At 45.3% G+C, this 27,463-nt stretch overlaps 1 protein-coding gene across 1 annotated transcript in view; it reads left to right on the top strand.

The window, feature by feature from the left end:
- Positions 1 to 13,009: 13,009 nt before the first annotated feature.
- The window catches only part of LOC120519331 (hexokinase HKDC1-like), a gene marked incomplete at its 3' end in the record, with an annotated part of 38,223 nt that continues 23,769 nt past the window's right edge, over positions 13,010 to 27,463 (top strand). The window contains 6 exon segments of the mRNA XM_039742446.1: positions 13,010 to 13,072; positions 17,641 to 17,803; positions 21,317 to 21,465; positions 21,552 to 21,671; positions 24,241 to 24,336; positions 24,427 to 24,526. Coding sequence (XP_039598380.1) covers positions 13,010 to 13,072; positions 17,641 to 17,803; positions 21,317 to 21,465; positions 21,552 to 21,671; positions 24,241 to 24,336; positions 24,427 to 24,526 — 691 coding nt within the window.

Raw genomic sequence — 27,463 nt, 5'->3', positions numbered from 1 at the left:
TTACAATATGCAAGCTTTCGAGGCAACTCAGGCCCCTTCTTCAGGCAAGATTAGCCAATAAAAGGTGTCACATTTTGCTTGGCTCTTCTCTAGGGTCACACATGAAACTGAACAATTCTGCAACACCAGAATTGTGTATGGCCCATAAATGGCCACTAGGGGGCACACCACCTTTACAAAAGTCCTTAGATGAACTGAGTGTTCATCATGTTCGAGAAACCAGTTTTTCTCGATTGGTTTGGCTCATTTCTTGAAACAGAAATTACATTCTTAAAACTATAAGATCATTTGGCCAAACAGTCTTACAGTTCTGCAACATTACAGCTCACTAGCAAAAGGTCATATCTTTCCCAAAACTGTTCATACATGCTTCAAAATAGATTCCTTTCCCATATAAAGAGTCAGTACCATCAAAATGTCAAAGATCTTTCTCAATTGCGTTGGCTCATTTGCATTCACTTAGTGCGTTTTTCCAAAATAACCTGGATGGTTTAGCACAACACCATGGATCACCTGCAAAAGCTCGTATCTCTCCCAAAATAGTTTACCCATGTGTCAAAACTAAATTCCTTTCCCATTTAAATAGTTAGTGCCCCAAAATGCATCGTCCCTTTGGCATCGTGTAAGCACTGCAAGTCAAAATGCCTAGATGTTTTGTCACTATGGCAGAGGTCTAGCCAACAGAATACAATTATGTATAAAACTGAAAAAAAAAGGATTTTACAGTAAGAGCAGCCTCCAAAGTTTGACATCAGACACACTGCACTCCTACTTCCAAGGAAATTGTAATCATTTTATTGACACACATAAAGTAACTTCCATACATTAGAGTACATAAAATGTATACAGTATTCTGTACATGTACGAAATATAAACACAAACAAAAAACAAGAAAAATTATATCTAGCCTACAGTAGGGCTTACAGTAAATAAAGTTTCACAACTAAGGTAACTTTCACTGGTTGTTGTCATCGTCCCTCTCCTGGCCACCATCCTCATCCTCCTGGCCATCCACGCTGCTCTCTGTTTGGCCATAGATTCTCATCCACATCGCAGCGGATATTTTCCCTTGCGATGCAGCGAGGGAAGAAACGGCAAGAATGTCTCAACCATCCCCTACACTGATCCCCTGTAATGTCCTCACATGCAGCATCCATTGCATGGAGCAGGGATCTCTGGTCTTGAGCCTGATGTTCATAGACTTTCCACCTCCAAGCGGAAAAAAATTCCTCAATGGGATTAAGGAAAGGAGAGTATGGTGGTAGTAGCTCCATGAGCATCCTTGGATGGGTGGTGAACCAGGCCCTGATGAGGGCCCACGGTGGAAATTTACATTGTCCCACACGATCACATAGTGTGGTAGGTGAGGCCCTTCGAGACCTCTCTCATTTTCTGGGACCAGATGTGTATAAAGACGGTCCAAGAAAATGAGGAGCTTTTGAGTGTTATATGGGCCTAAACTGGGGATGTGTGTGGCCACACCATTCTCAGATATGGCAGCACACATTGTTAAATTGCCCCCTCGCTGGCCTGGGACATCCACCGTGGCCCGCTGACCAATGATGTTACGGCCACGTCTGCGCCCTTGGCCAGGTTGAAACCAGCCTCATCGACAAATACAAGGATGTGAGATGTTTCATTCCCTTCCAATGCCATTATTCTCTACAATAGAGTAAAAAATCAAATCAGTCATATAGAGGAGTCATACACAACAGAAATAGAAAATTACATGGGATTGTTCTATGTTCTCCTCCACAAGTTCAATATAGCCTGCTACTGGCCACTACTCCAGTGGTTCCAAACCTGGGGTACAGGCCTATGCAGAGGCACTGCAGGGAGTATTTGACACAAAGAGGGAGAAACACTGTTGCAGTTTTAGGCAAAATGCTGTAGTCAGATAAAGCTGGATTCTAAAGGTAAAGAGGATACTGAAAACCAAACAAATTGGGAACCACTGCTTACTGTAATGTTACTATAATAGACAACCAATAACTGACTTACATGCACATACTGGTACCGCAGCTCTTTCACTCTGTCAGAATTCCTCTCAAATGGTACCCTGTAAATCTGCTTCATGGTCATCTGATGCTTCTTCAATACCCGGTCTATTGTGGAGATGCTGATAGAGTTGACATTTTGGAATATGGCATTGTCTTGAAGGATTGCATCACGGATCTGTCTCAAAGTGAGAGCATTATTTGCAATCACCATGTTACAGATCTCTTGTTCTTGTTGTTCATTGAGAAGTTTTCTTCTGCCACCCATGTGAGGTTGTCGTCCAATCCTAGACGTAGAAGTCAAAGGACAACACTGTATGACAATTCGTAATGTATGCCGTATTTGTTACAGAATGAGTTACTGTACTGTAACATCATATTGCAACATCACATTGAGGTAATATATTACAGTACTGTAGGCCTACACACACACACACGGAATGAAGAGTTTATACATGTCTTGCTTTACAGTATGCACAGTACTGTATACTGTAATGACTCCATCATTGACTGAGTACATACCTGTTTTCCCTCGAAAGGTTTGGATGATGGAGGAGACAGTAGAGCGAGGCACATTAGGCTGCACTCGGCGCCCAGCCTCTGCCATTGTCAGGCGATGGTTAACCACATGGTCTACAATTGTGGCCCGAATCTCATCCGGGACAGCATGGTGTCTTCGTGCTCCTCGGCCTCTTCCCCCACCACGCATCCTCTCTTCTTCTTCTTCTTCTTCTTCTTCCTCCTCCTCCTCCTCCTCCTCCTCCTCCTCCTCCTCCTCCTCCTCCTCCTCGAGCAGGAGGTTGCCCTTCTTGATTTACTTGGTGAGGTACCTCCATGTTCAAATGGTACTGGCCCTAGCCAAGCTCTATATATACACGTTTGGCAGCATTCACAACAATAGACAGCACCTGTCAGGTAACTAAACAAACTGTTTGGTTGGTCATCTGAGATGTGGGAAACTCCTCCTTCGTTGGTCAAGTTCTAATTTCACCTGATTGTCAATTACTGTCATGAATTTATCAAATGTTCCAAGAAATTCATATATGGTGTTCATGGTATTATGTTCTTGACTAATTTTGACAATTGAACAGACTATTGTGCATATGATGACTTACACGATGAAATCATGCTGACATGTTTTGGAGAGAACAACCATTAGACTGAGAATCAACTAATCAGTTTAGATCAGCAAGATCTATTTATTTGGAAAATGTGCTAAATGTGGGCTTATTGTGCTAACTGCAGGCTACTTGTACTTAACCATTTGCAAAGATGCACTGAGACACTTGAGACATGTACTAAGGCATTTGCAATTTGATGAAATCAATGAGAAATGCCATTCTGTTGTGAACATTTGCAAGGTGGTTTGGAGATCTGTCCATGTTATTTTGAGAATGTCATCTCGGTTTCAAGAAATGAGCCAAACCAATCGAGAAAAACTGTAATATAACTTGCTAGTTATCATGATGCACCAACATTGATGGACTGAAAGCCAGAAGTCTACGTGACCATCATCATCAGGTCCTTCCATGAGAACCTTAAATACAAAGAGGACTGTTTGACTTATGTTAGGTAGATTGCCCAGAGGGTCTCGTGGTCTGGAACCCCTACAGATTTTATTTTTTTCTCCAGCCTTTGGAGTTTTTTTTTTGTTTTTTCTGTCCACCCTGGCCATCAGACCTTACTTATTCTATGTTAATTAATGTTGACTTATGTTTATTTTTTATTGTGTCTTCTATTTTTCTATTCATTTTGTAAAGCACTTTGAGCTACATTTTTTTGTATGAATATGTGCTATATAAATAAATGTTGATTGATTGATTGATAGTCAGATTATTGGAGTCATTCAAGGTCACATAAGAAGGCTGGTAAAACGTGTAATAGAACTCTTGTGTGTTGCCCAACAATGGCCACTAGGTGGCTCACTGGCTTCAGAAAAGCCATTAGATAAACTGAACGTGAATATAACGAGGTGGGTTGTTTGAGTCATTCAGGGCCACACAGGCAGCTGGTGAATTTTGCCACATCAGACTCGTGTAGCACCAACATTGGCCAGTCGGGGTCACACTGCCTTTGGAGAGACTGAGCACATGGGGTCAGCTGGGTGACTTTAGTCTTTCAGGCTCACATGCCAGGTTGCCGAGTACCGAGGCAGTGGTCTTGTGACATACCGTTCAATCATGTAACCACTAAAGACATCAGACGAGTGGGTGGGTCGCTCAGGGTCACGCGTTGCTCACTACGGGGCTTACAGTACCGTCAGACAAGGTCATTTATGAAGTGGCGCTGGACGGCCTGCGGTGACAGAAGACGTTGACAGGCTCTGAGCGAGTCGGTGATTTGCGGTTCAGCGCCTCGGCGGCCCCACGGCGCACTAGGACCTCGTCGAGTATCTGTTGCTCCTCCGTTTTATTGCAGAGACGATCGGCTGATGTGGCGCGGCGCCCGAGGGCAGGCCTGCCGTGTTTCGCTTGTGACGAATGCACCACAAATACTTCGCTCTTTGCCTGCGCACGCCGTATACAGAGATGTGCCGTCCAAAGTCTGCAGCGAGCCATTAAGTCGCCATGTGTGTCAGCTCGGTAGCTTTCTGAAGGCGCCCTCGGTTCACCGCCATCGCTAATTAGTTTTTTATTTTTTACTGTGAGGGTGGTCTTTGTAACGAGGTTTACCTTCTCTGCTCTAAAGAGCTGGGCGAGGAGCCCAAGGAAGGACAAGTAACACACCGTAACGCAGCAGGACTCGCGACATCTCAGCGTCTTCTCGCCCTTCATCCCAGTTGTGCTTCCATTGTCCAAGGCCCCGCTTTTACAGTTTGACGTTGTGGTCTTCAGTCCAGTGCAGAACAAACTCGCTCATTTTATAAGGAAGAGATGCGATATGCAAACAGATGCCCACCTTGGGCGAAGGGCACTTTGTAAAACTCCACCAGAGAGACAGAGAAGTTTCCAGAATGGGAATTGAACCCAAGGCCCCTCCCTGAGCACTGTGCCGTTCTTCGGAACTGACCAGACCCCCGCATGTGACTGACCTGGGACCACCTGTGTGATGCCTCCTTGAACTTTGGAGTCTCTTGTCGTCTCCACAAAGTCATCCAGAGGTATTTTGGCAGATGATGGTGGTCCGTTGTGGCTACGTGGCGTGACTTCCTCCAACTGGGATTCACAAAGCAAAAGGAAGAGTGGGTTCAATAAAACAATGTGGTGGGCTGGACAACAATGGACGTGGCAGCCATGTCTGCTTTCAGACAACCCCACTGCTTTGACGTTTGTCGCGCTCCACCTTTGGGCCTTTTATTGTTTCAAAGTCCGCAGCCATATTGAGAGCCTCGGCTGTGGGAAGGGACCCTCACTACAGGCGGCCCACTCTGTCTGTCCCCCTTTGCACTTCGCCCGTTCACATTAATGTGAAGATGCCAGTAATGGAGACACGTCTCGCTTTAGAGGACTGGATGAGCAATCCAAGCATTTTTTTTCTTTGTAAAAATAAAAACAAAGTAAAGAAAAAGAAAAGTAAATGCATTCGATGGGCACACAAGACCACCACATGCCACATCAGGTGGTCCTGATTCTCATTTTAAAACAGGGAGGTGAGGCATCAGCGTGAAACGCCGCTGTTCCCGAGTCGCTGGCCTCTGAAGGGTCGGATGTCTTCTGCGTTTGTCCTAAAGCCACAGTTGACATCGGGTGGTCCATCCGCGAACAGAAAGCACAGGCCAGGAGACGAAGCTGCAGCCGCCCGCCCGCTCTCCCTTAACTTGAACCATCCATCCGTTAACGAAGCGAACTCGGGGTCACCAAACCCGGGTGGGGTGCCAGCGCCAGGCGGCACACACGCAGTTCCTCATCCGAGACAAGTTTGGAAAGCGCAGCACTTGGACGTGAGAAAAGCCCACCATGCCAGCTGAGCACTGACGGAGACGGAGCTGCACCAGGACTCAGTGGGGCCCATCAGTTTAAATTGTTTATAGCGCCTTTCACAGTCACAAGGCATGTCGGAAACTGCCAACTTTATTAAGGCTTTGGAGACCTCGGGCTTCGAACCCTCAGGCTGGGGGGGCTCAAATCCCACTGCTGACCCCATGTGAACCACGAGCGAGTCACTTCGCCTGCTGGGCTCAAATTAGGAAAAGCAAAAGAAAAGGAAACAGTTGTGTCTCAAGTGTTGTAAATCACCTTGGATAAAGACGTCAGACATATAATAAGTAATGACAATAAACGAGTCGATCATTTATGTAGTGCCTGGCTTTTAAATCAGACCTCGTCCAATTCAGTTAGTTTGTACTGTATATAGTGCCTTTCATAGTTTATATTTAAATGTAATTTATATAGTGCCTTTCATAGACTGACGTCACATATAACGTGTATACTCTAGTGCCTTTCACCACGAGCCATAACAAAGCACATTTTAAATCAGACAAGCAGACATTTCAAAGCAAATGATCGTCCAATTCAGTTGATTTGTACTTTATATAGTGCCTTTCATAGAGCGGGCATCACAGTGACACAAAGGGATCATCCACCCAGTGAATGAATCATTTGTCTTTTCTTTCACAGTGAACACATTTAAAGCCCATTTCAAATCAAAAGCGTCATCCATCCGTTTAATTTATATAGTGCCTTTCACAGATTCAGGGTCACATGGTGCCTCATAAATAACACAAGCAGCCATCTCACCCTTTCAGTGAAACTCGACTGTATATAGCGCCTTACACAGAGTGCAGCATCGCAAGGGGCATTATAAATAACACCAGCAGATTACGAAAGCAAGTGCTTGTCCGTCCAGTCGATATAGCGCCTTCACCAACTGGGCAGTGACAAGGCTGATTATAAATAATAATAATAATAATAATAATAATCATAATAATAATAATAATAATAATAATAATCACTTTCTTTATAGAACAACTTATCTTACGTTTACATGCAACTCAAGGTGCTTTCCGCAGATTAATCAACAAAAACAATAAAGATATACCATAGTTATTTGAATATTATCATTATTAATATTACAATTTCTAATATGTAAGTGTACTAAATAAATAGAAAAGCAACCCGTGTATTGTTAAACAAAATTTCAACACTAAACTGCAAAACAAACGTTCCCTCTAATCAGAAACAGGTTCATACTGTTTTCTAATTAAAAGCCTTATAAATAAAGATGGCCAGAGAACAGTCAGGTCTAATTTACATGTATAAATAAATAAATAAATAAAAAGTATATATCTGCAATTAATTTCGGCATCACATTAAATACAAATATTTTGATATTATCCAATCTAATGAAAAGATACAAAAGCAAATAAAACAGTCCATATGTAATTTACATTTAAATGTAACTTTTATAGTGCCTTTCACAGTTAGCAGTCCCAAGGCACATTATAAATAAGACGAATAGACTTTTCAAAGCGAAATATCAGTCAATTTAATAATAATAATAATAATAACGGTTTTCTTTTACATAGCGCTTTTCTCACCACTCAAAGTGCTCTCCACGCATGGAAGATCCCAGTCGAGAACCCCCGACCTCCTTAACGCGCGGCAGCAGCTGCGCTACCTCTGCGCCATTTCATTTATATAGCGCCTTTCGCAGAGTCGGCATCCCATGTTGCACTACAGATAACAATCATAGCTTTTCAAAGCAAACTGATTGTTTATCCAATGAATTTGTAATATTTTTATGTCTTTTACTGATTGGGCAGTCACAAATCATTTATACAGTGCAGGGCAGTCACAAGGCATATCATAAACAAGACAAGAAGACATTTCAGAACAAAGGGACTGTCCATCCGTTTATATAACGCCCATCAGAAAGTAGGAAGTCACATAAAACATATATAGTGCCTTTCACAGTGAGCAGTCAGAAGGCACGTTTTAGATATTTCAAAAACCGATGAATCGTCCATCCATTTAATTGAACTCATAGAGCGCACATCACGAGGGTCCTTTATAAATAACACATGCAGGCATTTCAAAGACAAAGGGTCCTCCATCTAATGACTTTGAGCTCAATATAGTGCTTTTCAATGAATGCATCGTCACAAAGTACATTATAAATAATACCAGTAGATTTTCAAAGCAAAATGGTTGTCTTTCCCATGAATTTCTAAACTGAGCATTACCGATTGGGTAATAAGTAATTTATATATAGTGCCTTTACCAAGTGGTCACTCACTCACAAGGAATAATTAAATAAACCAAATCGAACTTTCAAAACAAAAGGATCATCGAGTCAGTGAAACTGAACTTTATTATACTATTGTCTATTCCGGATGTGAGGCGAGGACTCGCGCGGACCTGAAGAGGGTGTGCAGAGGCTGAGCCGGTCGTGTTAACCACTGCACTGCACTAACGTGCCGCCACACCCGGACTCATCCTGATCAAATGAAGGGTCTACTCTACCAAACACAAATGATCAGTCAGCCCGCCGAGATGCGGTTAAAGCGCAGCGCCATTTCCGTCCCGATCGACACTCCCTGCGGCTGATGAGTGTCTCGAAGGACTTGACGAGGTGAGTTAAGGCTGCAGGTGTGAAGATGTTTGGTTGTGGGCTCGTGGTCTTGAGACGAAGTTACCATCAACAAGCCTCCCAACATCCTCCCCACTCTCCTCAATCACAGCGCTGTCATCTTGTTGGATTTGCTGAAACGCAGCCATCAGACACGATAAGGTGTCAAGTGGGGGCTGCAGGGCGGCACGGCACCGGGGAATGCGCAGGGCGGCTGATTCAGTCACTCACTGGTACGCAAAGAGACATCTGCCGGTTAACGAAACGTGTGAGACCAGCGTCTGGAGAGAAAGAAAAAGACTGAAGAGAGTCACAAAGTCACTGAGATGAGACGAAATCTGCGGAGCTGAGCTGGGCAGGGCAGGGCGTGGGTGGGTGGGGGCATCCCGTCCAGGCTGTGTACCCTCCGTAAAGTGAGAGCGTCTATTTGAAATAAACATGAAACTAAAGCACTTGTGGAATAATGGACATGAAAGGCACTATATGACTTCAACATGGTGCAGATCTGTGGAATATTAGACACGAAAGGCATCTAAAAGTAAATCACTCGTGGAATGTTTTACACAGCAGGCGCTAAGTGCAATAAATATTACGTAAAGTATTCTGGAAATGTTAAACCACTTGTGAAATATTAAGCATGAAAGGCACTATATGACTTCAAAATGACGTCAATCACGTGTGCAACATGAGAGGCAGTGTATGACGTAAATCTGGTATATCAGCGGTAGAATATTAGACACGAGAGGCACAATTTGAAAGGAACATGTCGTGAACCACTTGTGGACATGAAAGGCGCTACATGAAAGAAAAATGGCGTAATTCTCTTATTAAATATTGGTCACAAAAGGCACTCTATGAAATATATATGATGTAAAGCATCGTGGAAATATTAGAGATGGAAAACACTGTGTGAAATAAACATAACGGTGAGCCGCTTCTGAAAATGAAAGGCACTACAGTATATGACTTCAACATGGTGCTCATTATTTATGGCAGCGGTTCTCAAACTGTGGGCGCGCTAAAGCTGTACAAGGGGACGATCGAATAAATGAACAAGACATCAAAATTATTTTTTTACATTTTTATTTCAAATTTAAATTTGCAAGCATATAATCACAACGAATGCATTATAACTAAAATTAAAATAAAACATTTCTAAGGCATAGATCTAATGACTAACTGACGGGCGGCGCCGCTGCCACTGCTTTTATAGTCGCGTATTTTCAATACAGGAAGTTCGCGAACATTCGGGTAACAGTAGATCAGGTGATAATGCGGCGCGGCTGCACCCCTTTGGCAGCGTAGCCAGTATTGCCAATTGAGTTCAATAATTGACTGCGTATTCGGTTATTTTCATGATACAAGTAACAGCGGTATAATATTTATTGGACGAAGATACGTTCGTCTCGCGCAGATTGACTTCATCGGTGTCCTCATTTACGAGATTTTTAAAAAATAAAACATATTTATTCGTTTCTTTACATAAAAAAATAATTAAATAAGAATAAATAATTTATTATTTGTTTTTTTAACAAACACCACACAAGGCATTTTAACATTTATTAAAGCACTCTAAAAAAAATTGGAAATATTTAGTCGAACACATGCAAATCTTATGGAAGTAAAAATGCTAGGATACCGCGGCAGCGCACGAGTATCATACCTTTGTTAGTTGTATTATGGGTTATTCTCATCTATCTTCTATTATGCAGGGGGCGCAGAATTATTCCAGGTTGGGGGTCGGGTGGTGGTGTCGCGAAATACGAAAGTTTGAGAACCGCTGATTTATTTATGGCATATTAGACATGAAAGGCACTATAGGAAATAAAAATGGTGTAAATCGCTGGTGCATTATTAAAAACAAGAGGCAGTTTATGGAATAAATAAGAGTGTAATATTAGACATGAAAGGCGCTATATGAAGAAACAAGGTGCAAGTCACTGGTGGTGTATTAGGCATGAAAGGCGCTATATGATACATATAATGTAAAGCATTCTGCAAATATCTGATATGAAAAACACTGTGAAGTAAACATAAAGGTTAACCACTTGTGAAATGTTAAGCATGAAAGGCGCTATATGAGTTAAAGATGGTGTAAATGGCTTGTGGAATTTTAGGCATGAAAGGCGCTATATGAAAGAAAACTGAAGGCGGAGGCACTTGCATATTAGTAGAAATGGATGATAAAATATGGGGTAAAATTAGAATGAAAAAGGCTATATAAAGTAATAATAATATGAAGTGTATGTCAAACTATGTGAAGAACGTAAGTCATTTGCAGAATGACGTGACACATCAAAGGTGCCACCTAAAGTGACTGTGCCGCCGATTCAGACAGGACACCATTAACACTCTCAGTACTTGTTGAGAATATTCTGTCTGGGAGGTGGCAGCTCACGTAGACCTGCTGTAAGTCATTATTAGACATGAAAGGCACTACATGAAGCAAGGATTGACTTGGGAGCGAATACAGGACATGAGTGGTACTACACAGTCCAGCCATGAATTGTCTCAACTGGCCTAATCCAGTTCTGGTCTTGTCATGCCGTCTTCTGTCTTCATCGCATTGCACTGTGGTGTTACTGTGCGTCAGGAGTGCCGGGAACAAGCAAGGAAGTAACTCTGTAAGGGGTGCCAATCCATCACAGGGCACACTCGTCTCAAATGGAAAACAGTTTAAAATCACACGTGTGTCATAAGATCCACCACTAGAGGCTCCATTTCGAGCAAAGATGCTCTAAATCAGCTGTACAGTAAATAAACAGGCTGGGATTCACTTCTGGGTGGCATTCCCCATGGCAGGCAGTCGATCAGATCATTATGCTGTAAGAAACTTGTGGAGTAAAATCCCTGAAGTCCATCAAAGGGCACATATTTCATAAATAAACCTGCAACAAACCCCTAGAGGCCGCTCAATCAAATAAAGAGGCTGTAAAGCACTTGTGGGGTAACTTTCACCACTAGGGGCGCCATATCAAATAAAGACGCCATCCATCCATTTGGCAAACCTGCTTTATCCTGAGCAGCTGGAGGCTGTGCCAGCAATAATGGGGCGCCAGGCAGGAACAATCCCTGGACAGGGCAGGGCGCCCGGTCACCGCGGGGCAAACACACACAAACACACACACACAGACAAACACACAAACACACACGCATGCACACACACACACACACAAACACACACACACAGAACCACACAGACACACATGCACGCACACATACAAACACAAACACACACACAGACAAGCAAACACACATACAAACACACACACACAAACACACACACACACACAAACACACACACACAGAACCACACACAGACAAACACACACACACAGAACCACACAAGGACACACACACACAAACACACAAACACACACACACAAACAAACACGCAGGCCAATTTGGTGGATAACATTAACTATGAAAGGCGCTATATAATTGAATGATTTCAGGCCGTATTACTCACTCCCACCGCAGCCCAGGTCATCTCGGCCCCCCTTCGTCTTCTTGCAATCTTTTATCTCTTTCTTCTGTCAGCCACCCCACACCCCCTTTGGTCTTTGGCGCCCCTCCGGGCTCCTGTTGCCCGCTGTTTTCTCTTGTTCTCAGGCCTTGGACAGACAGCGGTGGGCTTCCTCTTCATCGCAGGAGTTGTTTTCCGACTATTTGGGGTGTTCGTCGGAGGCCTTTGAAGTTCACTTCCTTCATTTCCTTTAGCTGGAGACTGGCTAAGGGGCGGGCGGAGGGTCAAAGCGGCCGTTACTGTAGGACTCTTTTACAGAAGCGTCCCCCACAATGCACCAGCCTACAGCCTAAACCCACACGTGGCTGAGCCCCCGGCCGACCGAGGGGCAGCCCCAAAGTTCCCCATACTCACCTGGTTGCTGTCTGAGGTTTGTTCAACCTGACAGGCCAGAAAAGCAAAACCAGTGACCCCCACCAGGTGGCGCCTCCTCTGTGTCCTCCACCTGATGTTTATAGCGTCCCACACACTTGTGACTTCTTCCCGCTGACTTCTTTTTTAATCGCCTCGGCCATATAGCCTTTCAGTTTTGAGGGCTCTAAACAGGGTGACCACAGGGCCTCCTCTTCCTCGTCCACTTTCTGTCCCTGGGGCCTCTGCAGGGTTACACAAGTGCAGAGAGAGCTGCTTAAGCCAGGCCCCCCACCCCCACACACCAGCTGCCCCCACACACCAGCCGCCCCCCCCCACCTCATGATAAGCTGGACACCCGCCAATGGATTTGCTGGAAGAAAACAAAGTGCAACGAGGGGGCGGGAATTAATGATTGAGCTGTCCAAGGAGCACAGGCCACTCCTGCAGACACTCGCAGGGTCTCTCCAGACGTCTGGGAAGCAAGTGTGCTGGCCACGGAGGCCGTGGGCTCGAGAGATGGACACCTGAGGCCTGCCCTGCGAGACCACCACTGTCTGTGCGCTTTCTTTGAGATTCTTCTCTCTTTTTTGATTTATTTTTTTTCTTTCCACCTTCAGAAGTCAAGATGCTTGCTGTGCACTTGGTGTCTTTTTACTTTGCCAAGCTCAAGGAGGACCAGATTAAGAAGGTAAGCTACGGCCGCCACAGAACCACACCGCAGTCCTAACGGGAGGGGCACACATGAAGCTTTTTAAGATTTTACAGAAGGGGACACACGGGAGATGGAAGGGTAGAGGAGACCCCCAGGGGAGGGGCTGTGACTACAGAAATGCAACAAGTTCTTGTGGACAGGTGGGCCCCCCCTCCCAGTGTGAAGGTTGGGGAGCTCAGGTCAAGATGGAGGAAATGTGGTGGGAGACCAGAGTGGCGGTCACCTACTTGAAGGGCTTTCTTGATTCCAGAAGTGACAGAGGCAGCGTTGTGTAGGTTGTGCCTCCTTATGGGTGGGGTGTGCCAGGCGCCGCTTTATGACTGCCGTGGTGTTAAAGGTTGCTGCTGAGAAAGAAAAAAAAAAAAGACAAGAAAGAGAAGCACAGATGAGACCCCTCCACTTCATGCGCGGTTACAACTTAACCATCTGCTCTTCTCCAGTCTGCTGAGGCTAACTTAGTAGTAGTTGGCATGAGCCTCTTGAACCAACCCTGGATAGGATGCCACACACCCAGTCTCAATAATGAGACTAACTTGGCAGTTATTGGGGTCAAACTCGAATCAAAATACGGAGAAGGTTCAAACTCCACATAGGGATTTGCACCCTGGAATTAAGGCAACGGCACTAACCATCATGCCACTGGGTTGCCCTTTGGTAGTAAGCAAAGTAAAATGAAGAGTTTGAAGAACCCCCCTCGAACCTTCTAATAGCTGGACAGAGAGTCCCCTCCAGTTTCCACCCTGCTGCTGCTCCCCTCAAATTTAGCCTGTGTTTCTTCTCATGCCTCAGCTTGCTGATACTAGATTTAGTCGCACATCTTAATTGTTGGCATCTGTGCCCATTACTATGGGTCTTTACTCATTTGTGGGCATTTGCCTTCCTCATTGAACAGATCTCTTTGGCTTGTCCATTTAGTACCCACTAAGATGCCAACAGAGCCCTCTGCTGGCCTGTGCTGCTACTGCAGCCTTTGTCAAGCAGCTCTCTGCTGCCACACTGTGGCTCATTGGGGATTGTCAAGGCCTCGGTCAGACGTCTTTGAACAGCCCAGCTTGTGTTCAAAGAGACCCTCAAACCTGCTGCCTCTGGTGATACTCCGGGGTCAAAGACAGTCGTGAGACACACCTGGACCCTCACACTCAAATAAAGACTCCCAAGAAATTGCAACTGGGTTTGAAAGCTGTGGCCAGCAAAAGTACGTTTACTTACAGTGTTTGGCTGACGCCTTAATCCAAGACGACTTACATCATTTGAGACCCACTTGGTTCCGTTTTTTGTTATTTCAATTGGTGCAGAGGCAGGTGAAGAGGCTTACTTGGGGGCACACAGTGTCAGTGGTGGCATCTGAGTCCATGACCTCGTGGTCAAAAGCCTTAACTACTGTGCCTTAAGTGGTGAAGTGGATTGAGTTTAGAGATGAGGATTGACGGGCACAGTAATCTTACTCTGCGTGCGCTGCTGGCCATCAGTATGCATGAATAAAACACAAGGCAAGAGAAGCAACGCGATAATAGACAATAGATTAGAAAACACAATAAACTGAGCTTGGGGAAACAGATAGATAGATAGATAGATAGATAGATAGATAGATAGATAGATAGATAGATAGATAAGAAAACACACTAAACTGAGCTTGGGGAAGGCACTATATAAATAAAACTTAAATTATTATTATTATTATTATGCACTAATAGACAACAGATACGAAAACACACTAAACTGAGCATAGGGAAGGTGCTATATAAATAAAACTTAAATTATTATTATTATCATTATTATTATTATCCTGCAAGTCGTGCTGCTGACGGACATGTGCAGTTGTTGCACCGACTGATGTATGCCAATGACGTAAGGCGACACGGCCGCGCACGCGTGTGTGTGACTGTCGCTCGTGATGAAATGTCATTTGTTTGCCGACAGTCCACCGTACGTTCCACATCATAGCTGGGGCAACACGTTTGACTTTAACGAGCGATGGGGTTTACACTCACGTCGTCTTGGCCTGAACGTGAGTAGAGTCTCGATCAACAGCCTCAGGACGGAGCCCGGCATCCTTCCATATGCTGAACTCGAAGAGAGAAAACTGCTTGGGGAGTAGTAGTGGGAGCGGAGGATGCCATCATCTACATGCTACACCGATCCCTCTTCCACTTGGACAGAGGCAGTGGTGCTGTAAGAATTATGTTTCTGGACTTCTCTAGCACCTTCAACACCATCCAACCTCTGCTCCTTAGGGACAAGCTGACAGAGATGGGAGTAGATTCATACCTGGTGGCATGGATCGTGGACTATCTTACAGACAGACCTCAGTATGTGCGGCTCGGGAACTGCAAGTCTGACATTGTGGTCAGCAGCACAGGAGCACCGCAGGACACTGTGCTTTCTGCAGTCCTGTTCAGCCAACATACATCAGACTTCCAATAAGACTCGGAGTCCTGCCACGTGCAAAAGTTTGATGATGACACTGCTATCGTGGGCTGCATCAGGAGTGGGCAGGAGGAGGTGTATAGGAACCTAATCAAGGACTTTGTTAAATGGTGCGACTCAAACCACTTACACCTTAACACCAGCAAAACCAAGGAGCTGGTGGTGGATTTTAGGAGGACCAGGCCCCTCATGGACCCCATGATCATCAGAGGAGACTGTGTGCAGAGAGTGCAGTCCTATAAATATCTGGGAGTGCAGCTGGATGACAAATTGGACTGGACTGCCAATACTGATGCTCTGTGTAAGAGAGGCCAGAGCCGACTATACTTCTTTAGAAGGCTGGCGTCCTTCAACATCTGCAATAAGATGCTGCTGATGTTCTATCAGACAGTTGGTGCCCTCTTCTACGTGGTGGTGTGCTGGGGAGGCAGCATAAATAAGAAGGACGCCTCACACCTGGACAAACTGGTGAGGAAGGCAGGCTCTATTGTAGGCACGGAGCTGGACAGTTTGACATCTGTGGCAGAGCGACGGGCGCTGAGCTGACTCCTGTCAATCATGGAGAATCCACTGCATCCACTGAACAGGATCATCTCCAGACAGAGGAGCAGCTTCAGTGACAGACTGAGGAGATCGTTCCTCCCCCACACTATGTGACTCTTCAATTCCACCCAGGGGGGTAAACGTTAACATTATACAAAGTTACTGGCTGTCTGTTTAACCTGCCTCGCACTCTCCACCTTGCATTTTTTAACTTGCACTGCATTGTTATCACTCTTTAATTAATTCATATTGTTTTTATCAGTATGCTGCTGCTGGAGTATGTGAATTTCCCCTTGAGATTAATAAAGTATCTATCTATCTATCTATCTATCTATCTATCTATCTATCTATCTATCTATCTATCTATCTATCTATCTATCTATCTATCTATCTATCTATCTATCTATCTAATAGTGCCTTTCATTATCTATCTATCTATCTATCTAAACTGTGCTTGGCTGAAACACAGTCAGTATCATTTGTTTCCCATTCTTGGCAGTGCTGGGACGCTTGGCTCGCGGTGGCTTTTGTAGGCAGCTTATCTAGTGACTGACTGGAGGTGGTCTGGGCTCGTGCCGAAAATTTAAGCCACTTGTTCTCGACCAATGAATTTATTTTATTTTATTTCTATTAACTTATTTCAGCTTCTATCCTTGCTTTTATTATTATTTATTATTATTACCGAATACACAAGCGCAAAATAAACAAATATAGTGCAAATACAACGACTATTATGAATAATATGTAATACAAATGTCATAATTCAAAAAGTGAACAGAGCAGTAAATCACTGGTGGCCCAGTAAAGTCAAATATCATTCACACGTCTAACTGTCCGCTCCATGGTCTTGTAGTCCTTGAATTTGCGCTCCTACAGCATTTTTCCTGATGGCAGGAATGTGAATAGACAGTGCAATGGGGTTTGTTTTTTGGGGGGATTGCCCTTTATAATGCTGTGAGCCCTCCAAACGTCCTCTAGAGATGGAGGAGCTGCTCCTGAAGTGGTCTGGCCAGTCCTGACCTCCTGCTGTTGGGCTTTGCAGTCCTGTGCAGAGCAGTGACCGATTCAGACCGTGATGGCACTGACAAGAATGTTGTTAATAATCTACCTTAAGTGTCTTTGTGTCTGTCTACTTGTTATGTCTCTGACATTGTAAAAGATGGCACATCACACACATTTACAGTAAGTAATAAAACGCACTGCATTTGTTATGCCAACAGTAACACTGGTTTTATGAATCTATAATAGAGACATGAGCTTTAAATTTATCATTCCAACAGATGGAGCCTCACAAATACTAACACTGCTTTTATGAATCTATTAACAGAGATTATTCATTACATTTGCCATTCCAACAGATGGTGCAACAAGAACAGTTTTTTTGGCCCTATCTGCTCTGTAGGTGAACTGAAGGGGTCTAGAATAACTGTCTAGAATGCTCTGGCTGTACAGCAAGTCATGGCCAGTCTTCTGAAGCACTTCATCACAACAGGATTCAGTCGGGTAGATAGCCCCCTTTTCCTAGAGATCCACATCATCAACAGAACTGACCCCCTCTGTGCTGCATTTTGCAGGTTGACCGCTTCTTGTATGGCATGCGGCTCTCGGATGAACAGCTGAAAGACATCATGGTGCGTTTCCGAAGAGAGATGGAGAAGGGTCTGAACAGTGAAACCAACCTCACCTCCACCCTTAAGATGTTGCCCACACACGTCAGGTCCACACCAGACAGGTCAGGTAAGAAAGAGAAAAACAAACAAAAAAAAGACAAGTGAAGTTAATGGGAGTGTGAAGCTGTGCAGAGTTATAAAGGCACTATATAAAGCGAAGAGACCTGAAACCTAACCCACCCTACAGTCCTTTTACTGTGACGGAAGGGGTGCCGTGAATTGTGCACTCTGACTCCAAAAGATGACCGGCGGGCATACTAACCTGCAGTGCAAAGAGGGAATAAAAAACACAAGCAAGGCGCTGGACAGCGGGGCGTCACTTCTGCTTTCCATCTTGTGTGGCAGCTGCTGGCACATTTCACCCCTGCCTTCCGGTCCTGGCATCTTCTTGGTGTCTCGTATCACGGGAGTGAAAAGCAGGAGGTGCCATCTTGTCAGCAGCATTAGAAGAAAAAGACGGGAATTCCAAATATTAATAATCACATTGTTGGCTACTGAAATCATAAATATGGACTATATAATAATAATAATAATAATAATAAGAATAACACATTTATTTGGCTTATGTAACTGAGGTCATCCCTTCAATGATAAGCAAAGAAAATGGAGTAAGAACAGCAGTAATGTGACTGAAGTGACATCCACTAGAAGATCAATAATCAGAGTGTCATCAGTCACTCTTCTGTATAGCGCCTTTCAGAGTGAGCCTTATATAAAGGGGCTACACAAATCTAAATAGTACATTGGACATTTATTCACTTAGGGTGGTGCAATAGTAGCACTGGTGCCCCACAGAGAGGGTCTCGGGTTTACATCTCGGCTCCTCCCTACGTGGGGTCTTCATGTCCTTCCCACGTCTCCCACAGTCCAAAGACATGCAGGCTGGGAGGACTGGTGACTCTGAATTGGCCCGGGTGTGTGTGTTTGCCCTCTGATGGACTGGCACCCTCTCCAGTGTTTGCTCCTGCCTTGTGCCCTCTGCTAGCTGGGATGGGCTCCACCCCGTGACTTCACTTGGCAGAGGCGTGCATTACATTTGTTCTAACAAAACTGTGATGATTTATAGAGACGCTGAGTTCAACATGAAGAGTCAGATCCATCGCCAGCCTTTTTGGGGTGTCTAGGTGGTATACCTACTTTAAGATCACCACCCTTCTTATTTGCTTGAAATGGAGCCCTCTGGTGGCTGAGGGGCCTAAAAATGCCAATAAACAGGCCTGACAAGACCAATAATAATAATAATAAAGTATTAATAATAGCAGCAATAACAGTTTATTACATTTATGTAGCACTTTTCTAAGCGGCTAAGTTGGCTTTAAATAGACAGGGGGGAACCACTTCAAAGACCACCTTTGTGCAGCTTCCCCCAGGATGAAGTGACGGCAGCCAGCATTGTGCCAATGCATTCACCACACCTTATCTACTCAGTGGTGAAGGGGTGTCAAAGGCAGTCAGCAAATGAAGGACCGGGGCTGAATTAGGGGGGCAGAATGGACAAGGCCATGGTGCACAGTTTAGCCAGGACATCGGGAGGCACTCTGCCCAGGGGTCTTTTATGCCCACAGAGAGTCAGGTGTGATGTCTCATCTGAAGGACGATGCCAGTTTTCATGGCACTGGGGGGCAATGGGATTCACGCACAGACGTCTTCCAGTAGACACTTGTGTTTCTAGTAGGTGGTCTTCTGACAGTGGCAAGCATCACGACACAATTCAAGAAAGTGACAAGAATTTAGTTTTGTTAAGTGTGCCTTTTGTTTGGATGGGGTGTTACTTGCTTTTAATAAATTCAATAAAAATGATAAAGAACAGAAAGTGGCAAGCACGGATATTTAAATAATGAGCGAGCCAGCGGGCACACTTACCTTTATAACATTAATAAGACGAGCACTTTAGTTAAATCAGGTCATTTACTGACACCAACAGCACAGTGTGTTCAACAGAGTGGCATCACACAACATGGCTGCTGCTTGATGCCACTCTGTGGCAGAGTACTGTGCTGCTGCATGGCACCGATCAGCCGACACGTCACCACCAGGTCCACCCACCTTCACATGACCTCCAGTTTTAGATTAGATGAGATAAACGTTATTAATTCTGGGGGGAAATTCAGACACATACAGCAACAGAAACAACAAAAATAAAAATAAAGACTCATAGGGCAAAAAAATACAGCCAATCAATTAATCAATCAATCAATCAATCGGTAAATAAAAAATAAACTTAACAAGTACTCTAGGTGCAAGCATTGAATTGCCTGATAGCAGTGGGCAGAAAAGACCCCCAGAGGCGCTTCTTAGTACACGACGGTGGAATAAGAGCCTGTGGCTCAAGTGCTCCAATACAGCGCCTCCTGGTGGGGATGTTTCATGATGGCACCCAATTTTGCCACCATCCTCTTTTCCACAGCAGCTTCCAGTGTGTTCAGAGCTCACCCTGTGATGACGCAGGCTCTCCTGATCAGTTTGTTCAGACATTCTGCTGCTTTTCATTGCTTCCCCTATCAGACCGCAGTGTAGAGCACCACAATGGCCACACTGGACTAGCAGAACATTCCCAACAGCATCACAAGACCCGAGTCTCCTTAGCAAGTCCAGTCTGCTCTGATCTTTCTTGTCCAACGCCACTGTGTGGTCAGACCACTCAGGTTTACTATTTATATGGACCCCCAGGTACTTGTAGCTCTGCACCACTTCCCCGTCCTTCCCCTGAATGGTGACTGGTCTCTGGGGGAACTCCTTGGCATGTCTGAGGTCCACCACCACCTGTTCTGTCGTGCTGATATCGAGATACAGGTGACTCTCACTGCACCACAAGACAAAGTCCTACTCAAGTCGCATGTGAGCCAATATGTACACACTGAGCCTCAAAGACCACCAGTGGGGTCATACTGTTCAAGTCTGAAGGTGGCCTCACTACCCGACACTGTGACATGAGCCCTGGGAACGAGTCAGCCACGTGTGCTGCACAAGAAAGAACACAACGACAACAATAATCATAGAAAAATGGTTCAGGATCAATAAAGTGATATTAATAACCTAAAACACACTCTATAAAAAAACATTCGTGTGTGTTTGTGTGTTCACCCTGTGATGGACTGGCACCCTGTCCAGGGTTTCTTCCTGCCTTGTGCTCTGTGGCAGCTGGTTTAGGCTCCAGCAGACCCCTCATGACCCTGTACAGAACAAAGCAAGTTAGACTGATTTTTTGAGACCAGTCATTGCAGTTCAGGGCCTTAGGGGTGCCAAGCCTATCCCACCAGCACAGGGCACGGGCAGGAATCAACTCAGGTCAGCATGGCACTCTGCAAGTCAGAGCTGTCAATCAGTGCCACCTGTATGCCTTTGAAATTTGGGAGACACGGGGAGAACATCCACCCAGTCGGTGACCAGGCTGCTAAAGCTCAGACCCCTAAAGCTGCGAGGAAACAGCACTGACTGGTGGGCTGCATTACCAGCCACTAGTCATCATGTAGAAGTGCATGGCTGGAGGAGGCTTTTCTAAAGGGCTGCTCCTGGGCAGCAGATGAATGGTGACCACCTTGCAGTTAACTTGACCCCTACATTTTTTTTTTTTTTTCAGAGAAGGGCGAGTTTCTGGCTCTGGATCTCGGAGGCTCCAAATTCAAGGTGCTGCAGGTGAAGGTTTCTGAAGATGAGAAGCAAAACGTGCAGATGGACAGCCAGGTGTACCCCATGCCAGAGGAGGTCATGAGTGGCAAAGGCAGCGACGTGAGTCAATTCCTCCCACACCGAAATCTTTTGGTTTGTGTGAAGGACGGCCTTTTATTTCGCTGAATTTGCTTGCATCCCCTCAGCTCTTCCTTCATGTGGCCGAATGTCTGAAAGACTTCATGCAGAAGAGGCAGATCCATAAGAAGCAGCAGCCCCTGGGGTTCACCTTCGCGTTCCCGTGCAGACAAAACAACCTGGTAGATGTAAGTAAATGGGCTGGATGCCTGCGGCTGGGCGGATTCTTTTGGTTTTTACAAGTTCATGGCTGCTTTGCAGTGCCACCTACTGTCTGGCGTACATGACTCACACTTAACGGAGTCCTACAAATCAACACCTTACAGTTCCTTTGTGGTGGAAACTAAACTGGCAACCTTTAGCTTTATAGTTCAAAACCTTAGGCACTGGGGGCCATACCTCTAGCCAAAAAATACTGTGGCCACCAGGGGGAGCTCCTGCTCCCCAAACACCCAACACACACAGGCTCTGGACACAAGTGCGGCACAGGCAAAGGTTTTTTAATTTGTGGGAAACTCTTTCCCAGTCGCTTCCCACGGCACCAAGGCAAGCACAAGTAAAGCACAGCGCGCACTCTCTGTCATTGTCGTCTCTTCTTCTCCTCCTCCTTCTCTCTCTGTCCTGGTCACCGCCTCCTCCACTCCTCTTGGCAGCTAGCTTTGTCCTTCTTCCTTCTAACTCTGGTTCCCACCCGGGAGTACTTGCAGTGGTCCGGAAGCACTTCTGGGTGGGGTGGGAGCCTGACAAAAGTAGGACTGACTTCCCAGTCCCTACAGCATCCCCTGGTGGCACCCCTGGAACCCAACAGGGCCGAACCAACAAACTCCAATTCCCAGTGTGCCCTGTGGGAATCTGTGGTGCTGTAGTAACCCAGGAGGGCCGCCACCTAGTGATTAGGGGGAGATAATAATAATAATAATAATAATAATAATAATAATAATGCCCTATGCATGCTCTCTCTCTCCCCCCCTCCCAGGTCCTTCCATTATGAAGGCATCCCAGCCTGGTAAGGGTCCGCTGCAATACATAATATGGGAAATGAAAGCTCACACCAGTCAGATGGCACAAGGCTAATCAGGTGGAAAATGGGGACATGCCATGGGAGGGAAGAATGGACTGAGAGGTCGACAGACAGATGCGAGTGGTGTCAGGCAGTTATTTGGACGCTTGACCGGTCAGTAATGGTAAAGAGAAAGCTGAGCCAGAAGGCAAAGCTCTCAATTTACCGGTCGGTCTGCGTTCTCACCCTCACCAATGGTCATGAGCTGTGAGTAGCGGCCGAAAGAACGAGGTCATGTATACAAAGCGGCAGAAATGAGTTTCCACTTCAGGGTGTCTGGACTCGGCCCTAGAGACAGGGTGAGGGGTGCAAACATTCAAGGGGAGCTCAGAGTGGAGCTGCTGCTCCTCCACGTCAAGAGGATCGAGCCATCCCATAAGAATGAAAAAATCAGAAAAGGGATCCCCCTTCATATCTTTTTAGTTTCTCCAAGACGTCAATGAGACCAGAATGAAATTAAATGGAGACATTGTCTTTTGTCTCTCTCTTTCGCTGATTTTTTTTCTCCGGAGTCAAAATTCACACAAGTGTCTCCTCTTGAGTTTCAGTGGAGATCTCGGCAGAATCACACAGTGGCCTCAGATTTTCCAAGTAGTCTCTTGACATTTTTCTTGCAGTTTGAAAGTATTTGCATTGTGTGCTCAGTCATATACGATGAGATGTGCGAGCCGTCGTTTCTGGTGATAAAACCCTTCACTATGAATACAGAGCTGTAGTCCTTGGCCCTGAATAACATGATCAGTTTCTCAGTCGTGTATTGCTGTGCTCCAATTTGATCAGACTCATTCTAGACGACTTAGTGCTGAGTCTGTGGGTTCAGATCCCACTGCTGACACCATTGAGTGACTATAAGAAAGTTGCTTCATCTGCCGGAGCTCCGATTGGAAAAACAAAAGAAACCAATGGAACCAATCAAAGCTCAAATGTTGGAAGCCACCTTAGATAAAGGGCCTCAATCCAATAATTTACAAGAAAGATGAAGTCTTGAAAGAGATTAGAAGAAGAACAGAAAGAGACCTCACAACACCAAACCAAACTGTCAAATCTGACTCCTTTTATGTAGGTGCATCTCACGTCTCCTTCTTATCAAAGGGATTTTAGGAGAAACATCTGCAACAAATTCTATTCTTAAATGAAACATAAAGGAGAATCTCTGTGAAGTCTCACGAGCCATCAAAGATCAACCATTGAGCAGTAACATTTTCCTCTGGGGCATCTGCTTGGCATGCCTCCCTGTGAAGGTGGTTCACGCATTTCCAACCGAGGGCAGTCCTTGGGGCAGACACAGCACACACTGGACACAAGACATCTCCCGGCTTGCCTGGTAATGCCTTGGTATCCACCAGAGGAGGTGGAAGAGGTGGCAGAGAAAAGGGAAGCCTGGGCATCTTGGTTGAGACTGCTGCCCCTGTGATGGCTTCCAAAACACATTGACCACCTTCACCACTTCCCTGTGCCCCCGGTCAGACCACTGCTCCCAGTAGACAGATGACCTTACTTCTGTCCTCCTCTTGTGTTCACATCTCCATTCGCAAATATGACCTGAACTTCTTCTGCAGGGTCACATCTAATTAAAGCCCAGTGGGCCGCGCTCCAACTCACTGATTTTGCGCCTTTGACACGTTGACAAATGTTAAAAATGGCACGTTGAGAAGATATACTCAGTATTGTCTTTGCTTTCTGAATGGCATTTTCAGGGTGAGCTGATATCCTGGACCAAGAATTATAAAGCGAGGGGAGTACAAGGAACCAGTGTGGTTGACGCTCTGCAGAAAGCGGTCCAAAAGGTTGGGGTAAGTTTTCAGTTGTTTGAAATCTAGACCCCTATTTTCATATTGTTGGTCAGCTTCTTCCACCAAATCAGTAATCTCTGGGCTCTTTAGGGCATTGATGTTGACGTCCTGGCTGTGGTCAATGACACGGTGGCGACGATGATGACGTGTGGATATGACGATCAGTACTGTGAGGTCGGAGTCATTGTGGGTAAGTGCAGGTCATTCCTCTTTGGGCAGCCTTCATTTGCGCCACTTACAGAATGCTGGGTGGGAGCCATTTCTCACCAACTATGGAAAAATCCAGTATGTCACATCTTTCAAGTTTTCAGCAAATTGAGAAAATGGTGTCGCCCCTGCAATTAATGATCTCTAGATTTCATTTTTCCTGAGCTTCACGTACACAATATTGTTTTTGTCACAAACCAACAACACACCTGCCATTTAAATCCATCCATCCATTATCCAACCCGCTATATCTGAACTACAGGGTCAAGGGGGTCTGCTGGAGCCAGTCCCAGCCAACACAGGGCACAAGGCAGGAAACAATCCCTGGGCAGGGCCCCAGCCCACCACAGAGCATTTAAATCACATGATCGTAAACTGACGTTTTCATTGGTAGGCAGTCTTTCTTCATTGGTCAGTGGAGTTACTAGGTTTATATAAAACTAGCAAAATACCCGCGCTTCACGGCAGAGAAGTAGTGTGTTAAAGAAGTAACGAAAAAGAAAAGGAAACATTTTATAATAACGTAACATCAGGTTCGTATTTGGAGGATGTGTTGTGTTCAAGTTACATTCCGTGTTTGTCAACCATTGTAAAGATAACAGGTTTCATTCATCGAAGTGTTCACTACCCAAATCGGTACTCGTGAATCTAAGATGTTTAACAGGAATTCCCGGTATTAAGTTGTGGTTTTGCCTGCGAATATGCGTGTCTATGAACTTAATTTAATCTTAAGCTTTACACCTTGCTTTCCTATTGATATGTCTACAAAGGCTTGTTCAGCTTCAGAGGGTTGTTCCTTTCTTACTGCATCAATAATCAGCTCGTCTTCCTCTTTATCTGAGACATTACACACTGCATGCACGGTTTTACCTTTCCCAGTCCCGCAAACTTTAACGAAGTGGTTCAATTTACCACATTTTTTACACTGTCTTCCTTTAGCTGGGCATTGACTTTTTCCACCGTGTGCTTTGATTCCGCAGTAGGTGAACTTATGAATATGCGTGTATGCGTCAGTCGCTTCATATTCAATTGCTGCCGTCTCAATTGTGTAATTTGTTTTTCGCTCAGCGCTCTTTGGAGCTCTTGCTTGTTGTCTGCGCACTGCGTTCACAGTCAGTTCACGTGAGCCGCTCGGAGTACATGCATTGAAGGTTCTCAGCTGTGCTTGTGCGATCTTGCGATGTCCACGGCTTTATTTAATGTTAGCTCAGACCCGGCACTTAAAAGTTTCTTTTCGCACTTTTGCTGAGTTTGTGCCAAACTAGTCTATCCCTGACCATCTCATCTTCGTTTGCATAAGCACAGTCCTTCACCAGCAATTTTAACTCTGTCACAAAGTGATCAAAAGTCTCATTTATACCCTGGCCTTCTCATTAAACTTGTATCTCGCGAATATCGTATTCGTCTTAGGCATGACAAATGCCTCGTAGCAGCAGTGTGTCTGCTGCTGACGGACGGCCTTATATGGGCAGGCACTCAATTACGTGGGAGGCGTGGTGATGGGGGACGCAACTCCGCCTCACACGGCGACCGAGCTGCAGGCTATGGACGTATATATGTATGTAAGTAGGATTCAGTTATGATTGTTACGTGTAGAATTTCGAAATGAAATTTTCTGCTTAACTTTTGTAAGTAACGTGTAAGGAATGAACCTGCCAAATTTCAGCCTTCCACCTACATGGAAAGTTGGAGAATTAGTGATGAGTCAGTCAGTCAGTCAGTCAGTGAGGGCTATGCCTTTTATTAGTATAGATACTGTGTCCATACTAGCTTCTTCCATAGTGCTATGACCAGAATGAAGACATATTTGGCCATCACCACTACTTTATAGCCATCAGCAATGACCTAGTAACTCCAACAACTAAAAATCTCAATTCTGAAAAAATGCCAGTTACCACGTGCACGTGAAATTTGTGGAATTGCTACACAGAAACCATAGAGGGCTTTGTCTAAATATTAAATAGACTGGTGGACATAGTGTTATGGTGCAGGTCGACTCCATCCTCTCGCAGTTGAGCCTCTCGAGAGCCTCTTGAGCCCGACACTGTCGATAGTCACGACCAGGATGAGCTTGGCAGATGAGGACAAACACACACAGAGCAAGAGGAAGGTGTAAAAGTGCTTGGTGCTTTTATAAAAAGTAGTGAATCAAACAGTGTCCCTGAAAAGTGCAATGCAAAATTCATAAATAATCCTAATAAAAGAAAGTGTCTATGCGGAGGTTAAAGCAATCAAATAAATAATCCATTAAAATGAGGTTAAAAGATGGCAGGAGACTGTCCTTAAAACCACGAGCCTGGGTGCTGTCCTGAAAAACTGACGTCTCCTTGGCTTAACCCAACAGGGGCTCTTACAGCCATGGATGACCTATCCAACAATTCAGACCCCCTTCATCGATGCTCTTAGTCTTGGACCCCTGCTGCCGTCTGTGACTCCAGCAGGGCATTACACAAAAGCCTCCAACTCCCGCTGCCAAGCTTGTGCCCCTGTGGTCCATGGCACCACCCGCGGAATGCCTATCTCTGCCTCTTGCTCCTCTGCAGCCACGCTGCCTCTCTCTGGTGAGTTGCTACAACTGAACAGCTCTTCAGCCACTTCATCTCCCAGGTCACTCAGCTAGAGTGGCCATCAGCTCCTGAGCGCCATTCACACACTCCTCTTAGGGACTTCCTCCCAGCTGTCTGCCTTCTCTCTGTCTTGTCCACTCGCACCGACTCTCTGTTGCTCCTTCTTTCTCTCTCTCCATCTCTCTCTCAATCCGACTGACGTTGTTTCCATTGTCCTCCTCAGTCTAGCACTTGCACTTCCTTTATAAAAGCAGGGACGTGGTACAGCTGTGGCAATTGGGGGCTGCCCCCCAAAAAGAGTCCAGCTACAGGCGAGACAGTCTGAAGCCTCATACCGATTGGGCGACCTGAGA

Source organism: Polypterus senegalus, unplaced genomic scaffold, assembly GCF_016835505.1.
Source record: "Polypterus senegalus isolate Bchr_013 unplaced genomic scaffold, ASM1683550v1 scaffold_4821, whole genome shotgun sequence".
Taxonomy (NCBI): domain Eukaryota; kingdom Metazoa; phylum Chordata; class Cladistia; order Polypteriformes; family Polypteridae; genus Polypterus; species Polypterus senegalus.
This window is presented reverse-complemented; position numbering and strand designations above follow the sequence as displayed.